This window comes from Chiroxiphia lanceolata, chromosome 3 (genome assembly GCF_009829145.1).
Source record: "Chiroxiphia lanceolata isolate bChiLan1 chromosome 3, bChiLan1.pri, whole genome shotgun sequence".
Lineage (NCBI taxonomy): Eukaryota > Metazoa > Chordata > Aves > Passeriformes > Pipridae > Chiroxiphia > Chiroxiphia lanceolata.
This window is the reverse complement of record NC_045639.1, coordinates 87,064,058-87,078,382: the sequence shown is the minus strand read 5'-3', so window position 1 is coordinate 87,078,382 and position 14,325 is coordinate 87,064,058. Positions and strand designations below refer to the sequence as shown.

At 36.8% G+C, this 14,325-nt stretch overlaps 1 protein-coding gene across 6 annotated transcripts in view; it reads left to right on the top strand.

Moving 5' to 3' along the window:
• The window catches only part of FAM135A (family with sequence similarity 135 member A), an 87,134-nt gene that overhangs the window by 60,513 nt on the left and 12,296 nt on the right, over positions 1 to 14,325 (top strand). For 5 of the 6 annotated variants that reach the window (XM_032684629.1, XM_032684630.1, XM_032684632.1 and 2 more), the window contains 6 exons: positions 4,716 to 4,789; positions 5,080 to 5,234; positions 5,492 to 7,796; positions 9,824 to 9,984; positions 12,012 to 12,103; positions 14,106 to 14,203. In XM_032684629.1, the coding sequence (XP_032540520.1) occupies positions 4,716 to 4,789; positions 5,080 to 5,234; positions 5,492 to 7,796; positions 9,824 to 9,984; positions 12,012 to 12,103; positions 14,106 to 14,203 (2,885 nt within the window). The remainder of the gene's footprint in view (positions 1 to 4,715; positions 4,790 to 5,079; positions 5,235 to 5,491; positions 7,797 to 9,823; positions 9,985 to 12,011; positions 12,104 to 14,105; positions 14,204 to 14,325) is intronic. The other variant, XR_004356467.1, reaches the window with a different exon arrangement.

Genomic DNA, 14,325 nt, shown 5'->3' with positions numbered 1-14,325 from the left:
TCAAGTATGAACTAAAGCATTACTCTTACTTGATAAATCACATTGTTTAATGAGGGAGCCATGGTTGTGGAAATGGCCTATTCTGGAGAATAAATGGAACCTTTCAGAAAAAATGCAAGGCTTATTTGTTAGATGTGCTACCCATAGGAAAGTGATCATTTTACTGTCTGTGAATCTTACATACCTTTCTGTACCTTTCCTATAAATTCTGAAATCCTTCAAATTAACTGGTGGAAGGTATGAAACAAGAAAACTGTTTCACTTAATCTGCATTTGCATTAGGCTGCTTATATATTACTGTTTGTAGGAGTTTATAATTAATAAAACAAAAGGAAGAATGAATATTTTAATCTTTACTACTCCAGAAAAGATACTGCTAATGATTATGTATTCAGCTTCTTATATGTGGTTCTTTTTAAAATCTGTGATGTAAGTCATCTTCCCTAACTCATAAATACCTTAATTATTGAATTTTACTGCAATTATTGTAGGGAGTATAAATCAAAGTATTTAATTATACCGTGTAAACTGGGATATTGCACATATTAAAAGTATTTCTGTGATGCTTTCCAGTTTGCAAAATATTTGAATACGAGTTCTCTTCCTCCCTTTTTTTTAGAAAAAAAAATTATAATTTGATTTCATGACCTATGAAATGGTTGCATGACCCGTGTCCTTTTGAGTTGCTGTTACACTCACTTCTTTTGTTATCTGTCACTATACTTTTATGGATACCTTATGATTCTCCTGAGAATTTATATTCTGAGAGTTTGTATAACCTTACTTCAGGAAATGTACAATGATGATGTTTCACTAGAGCCCTTATCTGCACATACCAAATGATGCAGGTTTTATGGGTATTAAATTTAGTTGAGATTGGAAAGATGACCTACTAGTTCTTCTCTTGAGAGATTCTATGTTCATATTTAGAATCATAGAATTTTTGAAGTTGGAAAATATGTTTAAGGTCATCAAGTCCAACTGTCAACCCAGCACCACCATGTTCACCATGTTGCCAAGTGCCACATCCACATGTTTTTTTGAACACTTACAGGGATGGTGATTCCACCACTTCTCTGGGCAGTCTGTTCCAATGCTTTACAAGCCCTTCTGTGAAAAAAATTTTCCTATTATCCAGTCTAAACCTCCCCTGGTGCAACTTAAGGCCATTTGCTCTTGTCCTTTCATGGCAGAAGAAACTGAATCCCAGTTTGCTACAACCTTCTTTCAGATAGTTGCAGAGAGCGATAAGGTCTCTTCTGAGCCTTTTCTCCAGGCTAAAGATGACCTAATACTTCTCATCTTAAGAGTCTTATCTGCCCTTTTGGTAATAAAGTTTTGTTGTATACAAAATTCTGTTCCTCTGATTAAACCTTTTCTATTTTGGAAACGGATACTCTGATGTGTTCGCTACCGGATGCTAAATCTCATTTTTTTTATCTTTTCTTCTTGCAATATTTCCAGACTGTACTTCCACAGGAAATTTCTCCCTGGGAAAGTTTTTATTTTTAATCTAAAATGAATGAACCCTTTTAGAGAGTGATTAATCTGATTGGTTTTGTGTTATTTGTGGTATTTTTTGTTATTTTGTGGTGGTATATTAAAATACCCCCTGGAAATACCCGCCACCTGTATTTGGTCAAATGGCTTTCACCCTCTTTGCATACATGCTTATAAAACATGTATTTCTGCTGAAGTGTTGTTTAAGTATTTAAATTATTATTTTAATAATTTTACTCATGTTTACTTAAATGTTTTAATATTTAACTATTTTCAAATACTCGGAATAGTAATTGAAATGTTCCTACATTAAAAAGTCAGGAACACTTCAGGTATACTGTAACTGTCAACTACATTATCATGCTGATAAGGTTTACAACTGTGTTTTATTGAAAAAACTGCCCAGAGTATGTTACTTTATATTACCAAATGTTTGAACACTAAACTGGTTCATCTCTGTTCCCTAGTGACATCTTCTGGTAGGTCTAAACGTACTCTTCCAGAATTATTTCTTTCAGTTTCACTAGTCCTAAAATAGGAGAAAAACTAAGATTTCTGACTGCTAGTAATAAATGTGTGGAGACACAATGTATATTCCACAGCAGTTTTTATATAAAAGTCTTCTGTTTACATTGGGAGGACCTTAAAAACCATACTTTTAGCAAGTCTGTAGGGATTAGGAGTAGCAGATACAATTCCCTCCTGCAAAGTCATTGTGGAGTCAGCAAAAGCCAGTAGCACCTGTGTCAGTGGCACCAGCTGGGAGTCGTTCTGGTTCTGCAGAGCCCATTTAACAGCATTGTAGCAAATGCCTCAGTCCTTCAATAAGTTAAGCACTGATCAAACATCATGAACTCCTGTTGAATGAGGTTTTTTTCTTTCTTTAATATAGACTTATGTGGACTTTTTGAGCCTGCTTTCAACTAGTTTTATAGTGGTGCTGTTCTTCTCAAAGCTGTCTGGAGCTGGCAGTCGGATTTTCTTCAAAAGCACTGGAATTACTGGGATTTATTGAAAACAGAAAAAAAGCCTTACTTCTCTGTTTGAAAGAGTGGCAGAATTCTAAAAATTTGGTCTCCATATAACTCCGGTTACTTTATGTGGTAAAGTGCTCACATCTAAACTCAAAACTACCTTGCTTGCTTCCTGGGAAACAGCTGTGTCTCTTTTCATGACATATACCACAGAAATCTACTAATTTGGCAACGTTCCTGTAACTATTACCTGACTGATTAGGATCTTAAATTCATTTTTAAATTGCTTAGTTTAGAATAATAACGTCCACCCTTCATGATCAATTATTCTAAAATTTAGGATTTATGCTGAAAAATTATCTATTAAGTCTATTGTATGTCTTCTCCCTTTCTGGGGGGAAAGATTGAGGATTAGCTCTGACAAAATCATGTATTTGCAATGCAAATGTCTATTTAGAAAAGCCAGCTGGGAAAACTCAGTGGAATACTTAGGAACACCAGTTCTAATCTCACATGTGTACGTGTAAACTCCTAACAACAAATTCTGAAGAAAAGCAGATTGAGTTCCTTGTCACTGCTGAGAGTGGAAGTTGCATTTACAAGGAAGTATCGAATTTAGTGTTTTCTTTTTGCTTCAGAACATTTTCCATGACTATTTAGAGGTGATGTTATGACTGACTTTAATTTCATGTAATACAGCTAAATAAATTCTGGGAGGTTGGGAGAGGACTTTTCAGCTTCTAGAGCAGGTTGGAGATTGGGGGTTTAATGTTTGTGGTTTGGGGTTGAGTTTTTTCTTAAGCACCTTGGAACAGTTTTTTTCCTCAGATTTTCTTGTATTAAGAAAACAAAAAAAGGAAGTTATAGAAACTGCAGAACATAAACTTCATGCAAACAGTACTTTCTGAAAGTATGCTGGATGGTGTATCAGAAGGGAAAATGAACTCCCCTGCAAGTGCTTGTCTCTGACCAAAGTTGATGTGGTCCTGAATGCCTGATGCTTGCCAGTTAATGCACAAGATGCCAGTTAATGCACAAGATTTTCCTAGTGCCATGTTTGTGCTCAGGGTGGATGCAGATGCTGGCCACAGTTCTGAATGAAAGTGCTGAGAGAAACTAGATCTGATGCTTCACCATATACACTGAAAACTCCCACAGTCTGGGAAATTCCATAACTTAAAGAGGAAAACACAGAGTATATTGAAGATATAAAGGGGTAGGACGCCAGGAAGTGGTTGGTAAATAAATTATATTTTCAGTAGACTAACATGTGATTCTCTAAGTGGGATAGAAATTTTGTTTTAATTGATACAAACAAATTGATATTAATGCACAAGCAGTTGCCAACAACCACTGCATAGCACATTCTCTTTGATTTGCTTTCTTTTGATGCAGGTGATTGGGCAGTTGCAAAAATAAAATGCATATAGAATGAATTAGTATTTATATAAAATACTGGAAATGTGAGAAGTCTCATTTTGCAAAAACTTAACTTTGGGATATCTAGATACTGCATTTTTAGTACACTGATTGTGGTTTTATTTGTAGTAAGTTTCCGTACAATTCACACGCTATTTTAACACTACATATTGGATGGTAAAAAAATATGCTCCCCTATGTTATTAGTAGTACTCTTTAAATATTGTATTGTTTATTGACCTCAGCCAATTAAGTCTTGAATACAGTGCTTATAATTAACATACATTCTGTTACTGTCTTCATCACTTGCAGACGAAATATGTACCAACAAAAGATTTTTTTGCTCAGTAGTTTACTGTGGGCTAAAGACTATTTGTGGAAGGTTTGGAACACTTCTCTGTATTTTGAGACTGCAGAATATCTAATAGGTTTCTACTTCTGAAGATAATCCTCAGGTTCATTCAGAAGTGTCCATCGAACAGTCATTTCCTTTCTTCTCATTGGAATATCTCACAATATTTTTGTGTGTTTTTATTTCAGGTGAGCCTGATTTGGGTGATTGATTGGCAATCAAGTTTTCAGCAGGCAGTTAAATCTAATGTAATTCCAAGTTATCCAGTGCACAAATTAAAATTCTTGTTTCAGTCTTTAGTCTTGTCTGTGGCATCGTCTTCCCTCCCACACAGATTGAACACTTCAAAAAAAAGGGAACTGTCTATATTATACATACAAATGAATAACATTGATGTGCAGGAATGCTGGTGGATTTTTTTAAATTATATGTAGTGTAAAATAAGCTCTAACTTCATTTGGATCTTGCAGGTGCGCAGATTTGCAGAAGCATTCTTTTGTTTTGAGCATCCTAGGCAAGCTGCTCTTGCCTATCAAGAACTACAGTGAGTAACCTCTGGAAGTGCACAGTATGTAGATGTAGAACTGTTATCCTGTAGCTTTTGTTGAGTAGAATTTGTCTTGCAAAAATACATAAATTGAAGAGAAACTTACGTTCTCACTACAGATTTAAAGTAATGAAAGTTATATAAGAAGTTGTTAAATATTAACATTATTAATAGCTAATTAGTAGAAAAGTTTCTATTAAAGTGAATTAAACTGTTGCTAATTTCTGTCAGTGTAAAAATAAAAGAGTTCTGGTTTTTTTCATGGAGGACTGTTTCCTTTTTTTCAGTGCTCAAAGTCATCTACAGATGTGTGCAGCTATCAAAAATACTTCCTTCTGCAGTTCTCTTCCACCTCTCCCTATTGAATGCAGTGAACTAGATGGGGATATGAACTCTTTGCCTATTATCTTTGAAGATCGATATTTAGATTCAATTACTGAAGGTAAACACACCTCACAGTAGTTTCCTTCTTGAAGAAATAAGCAAAAATTATGTAAAACCTGAGTATTTTTCTTTAAATTTCTTGCTGGCTTTAAAGGAGTAGTTTATTTGCTTGGATATGGTTTTTTAGCTTGTGTTTTGAGGATGTGTAACATTCTATAATTGCTAGTGTTTTATAGCATCAGTTATCTGCATAATATTGATAAACAATCCTTTTCTCTCTTTGTTTCCCCCACACACACACTTTTTTGGTGAAAGATCTGGATGTACCCTGGTTGGTAGTTCAGAGTCTTCCAAGGGCAGAGTCCAATAAACTGGATAAATTTGAAGCTGAAGAAGGTTTTGTTGCTGGTTTTACTAGCCCAGAACTGAAAATAAGACCTACCGGTGCCTCCATCTTTTGGCATTCAGAAACTGAAAAGACGCTAACAAAAGCTTTGAAAGGGAAAAATGAAGATGCAAATAAATCCAAAGTTAAGGTTACTAAGCTCATGAAAACAATGAAACCTGAGAACACAAAAAAAGTCATAAAACAGAACTCAAAGGACTCTGTGGTCTTAGTAGGCTACAAGTGTTTGAAAAGTGCAGCACTGGAAGATGCCTCTAGAAGCTCAGAAGGCAAGCCTTCATACAATGCTAACGAAGGGCTGGACCCTACATTAGGTGGATTTCCTTGTGATACAAAGACCTGCACCAGGCAGATAAATCAAAGAGAACTTCCATTTTTACCATCTGGAACTGAGGAAAAGGCTGCCAAGATTGAAGGTGACCAACCAGGTCCAAGTAGTCCTGTGCACTGTGAAAATGAGGCTATTTTTGATAGACTGACTATCTCCCAGACAGGTTCTGGAACTACTCAAGCAGATAGTGCTTTACAGCAGAGAGGTGCACTTGAAGGTTGTCATGGAGGTCAGCCAGCTTCCTCAGGAGTCAGGACAATTGAGGTCAAACCAAGTAATAAGAATCCTTATGAAGGGGGGAAAGTAGTGGTTCACATTGGATCATGGGCTGAGTTTCCGCAAAGTGGAGTGCACGGAGAGAATTTGCAGACACTCAGTTTTCATCCTTCAGAATCTGGAGATAAATTTAATTCGGGAGAACAGGAGCCAGTCCTTGAAAAGGAAGATGCTCATGAGAGAAACTGTCGTCATAGCAGTGACATCTTAACAAAAATGAAAAATAATGCACCTACTCTTTCTACGAAAGAAAGTCAACTTTCTGCAAGTGGAGACATGACTAAATTACCAGATGTTAGTGTGACATGTGCCTCTTCTAGGTTTTCAGATTCAGGTGTAGAAAGTGAACCAAGTTCTTTTGCAACTCACCCCAACCCTGATCATGTTTTTGAAAATATTCAAGGGCAAAGCACATACAATGGTGAGAGAGTATTTCCTCAGCCTTTACTAAAAGCGGACTGTGCTGTAAAATATGCAGTAGAAAGCCATTGCACTGAGAGTACGAGTGCTGTAAGTGAAATACAGTCATCCCTGACGTCCATAAATTCACTGCCTTCAGATGATGATGAGCTGTCACCTGATGAGAATTCAAAGATATCTGTTGTACCTGAATGCCAACTAAGTGACAGCAGAACGGTATTGGATCTAGGAGCAATTGACTTGACAAAATGTGATGACAGTAAACCATCAAATCAACAGTGTGTTGTATTTTCAGGGCACTTGGATAACAAAACTCTGTCTATACATTCCTCGCTCTCAGGAACAAAAGATCAATTACAGTTAGACGTGTCGTCATCTGAAACAACTACTGATGTGAAAAGTTATAGCCCACAGGCAGACCCTGGCACAACCTGCAAGGATTCTCAGGACCTTGAAAGGCATCCTGATGCTACAGAAGAAGCAGTTAAATTGCATTTGGAAATTACTTGTATGGCTGAGCCATCTATTGTTTCAGGTTCTTCATCTGTAAATGCAGCGTATGAGGTTGAAAAAACAAATGAGGGAAAACATAACAAGCCTTTAGAACTAAAGGAGACAACCGAAGAACTGTCAATAGCTAAAAGTGAAACTGGTACAGATAATCCTTCTCCAACCGGTAGTGCTGACATGGTAAAACAAGGGCTTGTCGAAAACTATTTTGGCTCTCGAAGCAGCACAGATATTTCAGATATTTGGCCTGTGGACAACAGCAATCCTGTTAGCCCTCAAAAGGAGGCATATGAAAAACAAATTATTTGTTCTTCCCAACAAGATGAGGAAGAAGAGGAGGATCAAGAAATGATTGAAAATGGGTATTATGAAGAAACAGACTATAGTATATTAGATGGAGCTTCCAGTGCTGACCAGGATCATGGCTTAGCAGAAGAGAGAGCTCTGAGATCTGAAAGGATTGATAGTGGAAACCTACAAGATGTAATGACTGTGCCTCCTGTCTGTACTCCTGGTTGTCTGTCTTTTCCATCTTCTCTGAGAGACTCTCCTTGCAATGTTATCTGTTCTTCAAAGAATAAATCTGATGCGATTACACAACAGCCAGGCAGCACATCCTACAGCTCAGCATCAGCTGTTTCCTGGTATGAAAGCTCCCCAAAACCTCAAGTCTTAGCGTAAGTGATTGTTTTAAAACAAAGTTTTTTACTTTTAGAAATTAAGTTAGTATAGTATAGAAGGGGGGAAAAAGCATGGTTGGGCTGTAGGATGTCCCCAGGACTGTGCCTTCAGTTCTGCATGCTCAGGTAACAGCTTGTTTTAGATGTTCACTTAATGCTGTGCTAGCACTGAATTCCGTCAGTTATCTTGTAATTTCATGTGCTTTGGCAAACTTCAAGCAGAATACGAATTTTTTTGTTTCTCTAATATGTTACTTTAAAAAAAAATAATTCAGCTGAAAAGTCATGTTGTAATGGATACTGAGCATAAAAATAGTGTTTAATGAAATGGAAACTGTTAAAATAGCAAGCTTGGGAAAATATGCTTTTCATTTAAAAACAAAACCAAAAACATTCTGTAACTGGTTGTCTATCTGATTAGTTAAGTGAAGCATGTGCAGTGCAAACCATGGTGATGGCTTTATTTTTAAATCTTAACTTCAAATATCAAAAATGTAACACCTTTGCGATCACAGTTACACTGCAGTTCAGATACCAGGAAAGCCAAATTTAGAGGAACATCAGAGATCCCAGGGATCCTCTTGCTGTAAACATAGGAGTTTCCCTGATAACCCCCACCTGCTTAACTGAACATGGGAAGCAGCAGCTTAATGTGTTGTAATGGAAGTAAAATGTTGCTATCAGAGAAAAGAAAATTTAGAAGACAGGTAGAAACAAAGAGAATGCTTTGGAGGCAGAAAAGACCAGATAGTTTGTGAAAAGCAGCTGAGAACAGGAGGAAGGGTTGTGCAGTCAGTGGTCGAGGAAAACAGGTTCAAAGTGGAAAAGTAGTTTCTGAAATAGTGGAGAGTGTGTACTGGTGTGGACTGGGAGAGATGAAAAGCAGAGACTACTGAGGTTGTTCCGTAACAGTAAAAAAGTGAATTCAGAATAAAATCAAGGACTTGGCCTTGGGAAAAAGCAGTGTCTTCTGGAGCATGAGATAACTGTGAATCCAGAAAGCATGATCTGCTCTATAGAGAACCAGCCTTGGTATGTTCAGTTCAGAAAATGTGCCTTATGAACTCAGGCAGCTTCTGCTGCAGAGTGTTAAGACCAGCTGCCAGCAGTGGTTTCTGTTTAGGCTGACTTCATTAAGGCCTGCGCCTGCCAATTAGTGAGGAATGAGCTAAAGATAAAGCTGGGAAAACAGAGGACAGAAAGCAGAATGGGAGGGAAACAGCAGGCAAAAGAGGATAGGATACAGCATGACACTGTGAGAGATGGTGCAGAACAGAAGGATTAAGGAGGGAAAGAAGCATAGGAAAGCATAAAGCTTGAAGGGCTGCAGGAAACTGATACACAATTAATTAGGTAGGAAGGTCATACACAAAATACGAAGAGAAAGGGAAGAAAGGGAGGAACACAAGGAGCTCCCAGCACATGGGGAGCTCAGCTGTTAAAAATCTTCTAGTTTTTGCCTTCATATAATATGTAAAAGATCAGAAATCTAGATCTGGCTGCTTCTGAAGCAAGTATGAGCTATTCAGCCTTCCAGAGGGACCTTATGGTCAGTGATTACAGAACTGATTCCAAATCTCTGTTTACCTAGGAAATAAGTTTGGCAAGAATTATCAAAAGTCAGTGGAAATCTTTACCTTGACTTCTAATTGGTTATAACTCCTGTAATTTTGTTACTGCATGTAAACAAAACTGTTGCTTGGTCAAGACCAGAACTAACCCAGAGTCTTCAGTGGTTTCAGAAATACTTCAGAGTTTGCAGAGATGTTCAAAGGAGAGAAGAGAGTAGAGCTTGAGATACAATTTCTGTTGCAGAGGAAAAGGGGCTGTAGGAATCTGCAATAAAAAATGTTTTGAGGAAATAGCTTGTTTTCTGAAGGTAGTAATTTGATAAATATATTTTTCTTTGTATCAATTACATAGAATACATAGCAAAAAGGCAGTAGAAGACAGTTTCATAGAAGACCCCACATTCATCTAGCAATAGTAAAAGTTATTTTATCATAAATATGGTTTTGTTCCAGTTTCCTACAGGCCAAAGAAGAATTGAGGCAACTTAAACTTCCTGGATTTATGTATAGTGATGTTTTCAAACTGGCTTCTTCGGTACCTTATTTCAGCATGGAAGAGGATGATTGTTCAGAAGAAGGAATACATCTTATAGTCTGTGTCCATGGCCTAGATGGTATGCTGGGAAATGTGATACTGAATGAGATAGTAGTTCATATTACCAATGAGGTTTAGCTTGTGTCATTCAAACTCTGAACTGAACCCTTCTGAAATAGGTTCACTAGAGGGAAATGGGAATCTGACATTGAACTGCTATATTTGACAGTGTGTTCCATAAAATCTTTTAGATTAAGAATTCTCTGTAACATTTGTCTTTAGTAAAACTTCCATGCATATAAAACTATTTTATACCATAGTTCACATTAAGTGCATCTTTTATGTCATAAAGGCATTTATCCATGTTGTGGTAATAGAATGGAGTTACTGACAAAACTGTTTTGTTTAGAATTGTCAGTTGTCTTGTTAGGAAAGAGAATAGTACAATAGTAAAATGCAGTCAAGTGTCTGTAAGGTTTTGAAAGGTTAGGTCACTGAATCACAGAGTGGTTGATGCTGAAAGGGATCTCTGTAGGTTGTCTAGTCCAACTCCCTGCTCAAAGCAGGGTCACCTACAACAGGTTGCCCAGGACCCAGCCCAGTTGGGTTTTTGAATATTTCCAAGGACAGAGACTCTGTTGTGGTAGAAATGAGAAAATCTCTTGCTAATTGAATATATTCACCTGCTTTTAGTTCAAAGTGTACATGCATGTTAAGAAATAATATCCCCTCTAGTTAAGGTATTTCTGCCATCAATGTTTTTATGGGTTTTTGAGATGATGCTTAAATTAACAATGTAATGAAACACAAGAGGGCAGTAGAATAGAGTATTGGACTGGACTGACACTGCAGAGGCACCTTTTTCATTTTTCAAATTCCTAAGTTTAAAAATTTTTCTCCTTTGGGCAGGAAGCAGCCTTTGCTAAGCACTTTTAAAAAAGGACTCAGAAGTATTCCTTCTTACTAGCATAGATATTCAAGGGCTGTTGTGAACCTAGAATTGGCACAAAAGTTAATTTGACCAAAAAGCCTGTTGTTGAAAAAAAATATGTTTGAAGCCTTAAAAAAGTCCGTATAGTTGGAATTTTCCTATGAAATGGTGAGTTCATAGAATTTCCTATAAGTGTAGTGGGTTTGTAACCCTCCCTGGGAGGGAAACAGAACTAGGATAGGTCACCTAATATATATTTCACCAATAAGGTATTCCATACCATGTTACATCAGTGCAGATATGAAGAGACGAGAAGGAACCAACTCCTTCCTTCTCTTCCGGGACAGTTGCGTGGGATAGACAGCTGTTTTTCAGAGGAGGAAAACACCTTTTGTGGGGAAGTAGTCTTTATTGTCAGTCTTCCCTGTGTGCATAGTGCTTATAGTTCTCTTTCTCTTCTCTGTGTAAATATAAAACTGCCTTCTCAGCAGTCTCGGTTTTGCAAGTTCTTTTCTTTCCCCCTCCTCCTTCCTCCTTTTCCCTCTGGAGGGGGGGAGTTGGGCAGAGTCTCAGTGGACGCTGGGCGTTCAGCCAAGGTAAATGATAACAATAAGTGACATATTTAAATAAAAAGCTTGTTTTCTATTTAAGACAGAAAAGGTACTTTTTCTTCAAAAGCATCCATGATTATTGACATAGAAAATCTTCAGGATGCTAGTTAAACTAGCATTTATTGTCTTGGGTACCAGTCTAAAAGTATCTTTATCTGCTGACAGTCCAATCTGCCGTTTTATTCTATGAAAATGCTCCTTCATTGAATTCTTTAGGCTAGCTTTGGGTCCTTTAATTGACTTTTATCAAAATTAATTAGATTTCCAAGAATGTTCACAGTGCTACATATCTGTTGGATGCTAAGACAAAATCAAACATGACTTCCTACATCCTTGCTTTTTTAAGAGTGTTTGCATTAAATAGCATTTTTATAGACCATTTTGTCACTTAATTTGACATTGCGGTTTATCCTGTGAAGTCTTAATGAATTTTAATTAGGGCTGAGAATATAATTAGCTGTGTTTAAATATAAATTTGTACCACAGATTCATTCCAGTATTCTGGGTGCTTTTATTGCAAGTTAACTTTGGAGGATCTAACTTTTGATTGTTTTTTCTTTTAAGGTAACAGTGCAGATCTAAGATTAGTGAAGACTTACATTGAGCTAGGCCTGCCTGGAGGAAGAATCGATTTTCTTATGTCTGAAAGGAATCAGGTATTTGCCAACTAAAAAAGAATTTTTGTAAAGCAATAAACAGCATACACCTTCAGACATGGCACTATTGTGTTACAGTGTACCACATTTTATGTATTTTGATTGTATTCATGGAATCCATGATTTGATCTGTGGCTTACCTCAAAGTAATTACAAAACCTTGTATGTTACTGAACGTAAATATTTGAGGGTTGCTGCCGTTTTGTTGTGTGTACTGTGCTTCTTGAGTTCTCAGTGTAAACTATTTGGATTGTGGGTAAAATGTGCTCAGTATTAATGGTAAAGATAGTGAAAACTGGTGTAGTAAGAAGGGAGATGTGTTATTTCAGAGGATCTGATAAATAAAAAAGTACCTCTCTTGTTCTTTCGTTAGTGAAGTGCAAGATCCACATCATAACACTGAACCAATATCAAACTGCCTCTTGTGTTAACTTTTTGGGAATTTTATTATTTTCAGGTGAAGTAAACTTGACAAAGCACAGAAGACCAGTTTTTACTTTTTGTTTGTGTGTGTGTTATATTGTATTAGATGTACTTCAGGAATGAATTAGAACAAAGTCTCTTCAATGGCTCAAACAAAAGGTTCAATCAGTGCAGTAACATTTTTCTGGCGGCAGCTCCTGGGATGCTTTGTGACATGTGCCAAGCCATGCTTTCTCTTCTCTAGCCCTATAGGTTTTGTCAGTCAGCAGTTGTGAGACTTTCTGATTTGTGAGCTCCACTGAGACCACTGAGCCTAGTAACTACTGACAGACTTTTCTCCTTAATGTTAGCTGACTCTTTTTGAATGTTTTTACTTCCAGTTTCCACAGCATACAGTTGAGATTAATTCTGTGGTTCACATACATTAGTACTTCAGTTGCAAAAAAGGAAATTGAAATAATTTCCCCTACAGCTTGTTTTGGAAAAAATACTCAATAATCATTCCTCATTCTCTGCTTCAGTTAATCAAGTATTTTATAAACAAGTATAATTTCTCACTCAGGAGGCAACTGAAGGGACTTAGCCCATTCAGTATTTCTTAGGATCAGATGTGAAACGGTTTCTGTTTATCCATGATATCCTTCCCTGCCTGCTTGAAAGGTCTTGTCATTTAAAATTGGATGATCAGAACTAGAAAGGGCATTTAAGATGGTTGTGCACTATGGACTGACAAAATGCTATACTGATATTTTCTTTCCTTGCTTTCCTAATGTAGCTGATTATATGCAACACAGATTATTGTTTGCATACACAGTTAGGGCTGGTTTTCCCTGTGTAACATTGGTTTGTATTCCTCACCATAATGGTGATATCATCCAGGTATCCAGGTATCCAGTACAATAAGATTCTTCTGAAATTCTGGTTGGTTCTGGATTTGATTATTCTAGATATTTGGTTTTGTTTACAAACTGACATCTCATCTCCTTCTTCCCTTTCCCAGATCATTTACCAATATGTTGAACACAAAAGATTTTAGTACAGATCCTTTGGAACTTCTGTTGAAAAGTTTTAGGCAGCCTTTGCCTATATCTTTTAATTTCTTACTGCTAATCATTGTGGAGAATCAGCTACGAATGGGGGTTAAGGCTATAAGGACTTTGTTTATTTTTTCATTTTGAATAAACAGTGCTAATGTAGACTCTTTCTGCTGTTACCATAATTGTCTCACTTCTATTTCATGGGCAGTGTGATTTAGTTCTGAATACGCAGCTTGGTCTTCTGTCTCACTACAGATAATCTTACGTGTAGAGGAAGGCTTAGAAGTCAGGCTGGCTGTGAGTTAATGTTAAGATTTGTTTGGATAGTCTTACAGTAAAATGTGTATCACTGTCATGTTAAAAGAAGACGACTTGAAAAAGTTATAACTAGCTGTAGAGTTTGTATTCAGAGTTAATATGGCTGTTTTTATTTGTGTGCTGTTGATTAAAACACTGGGGTATAAGAATTCAGACTGAATGCAGAATGTATATTGCTGCATTAGAAAATACAGTTATTATTTTTTATTTCTTTTATTTTACAGAATGATACCTTTGCTGATTTTGATTCCATGACAGATCGTCTTTTAGATGAAATTATACAGTATATACAAATTTATAATCTAACTCTTTCAAAAATCAGGTAATATCTGTTCTATACTATTTATAGAAATAAACTTAAAACTAGAGCCCTGGGTTGTTCTGAACTGTGATGCTCAGGAGCAGGCCACAAGAGAGTTGGGAAAAAAAAAATTTGGGATGGGG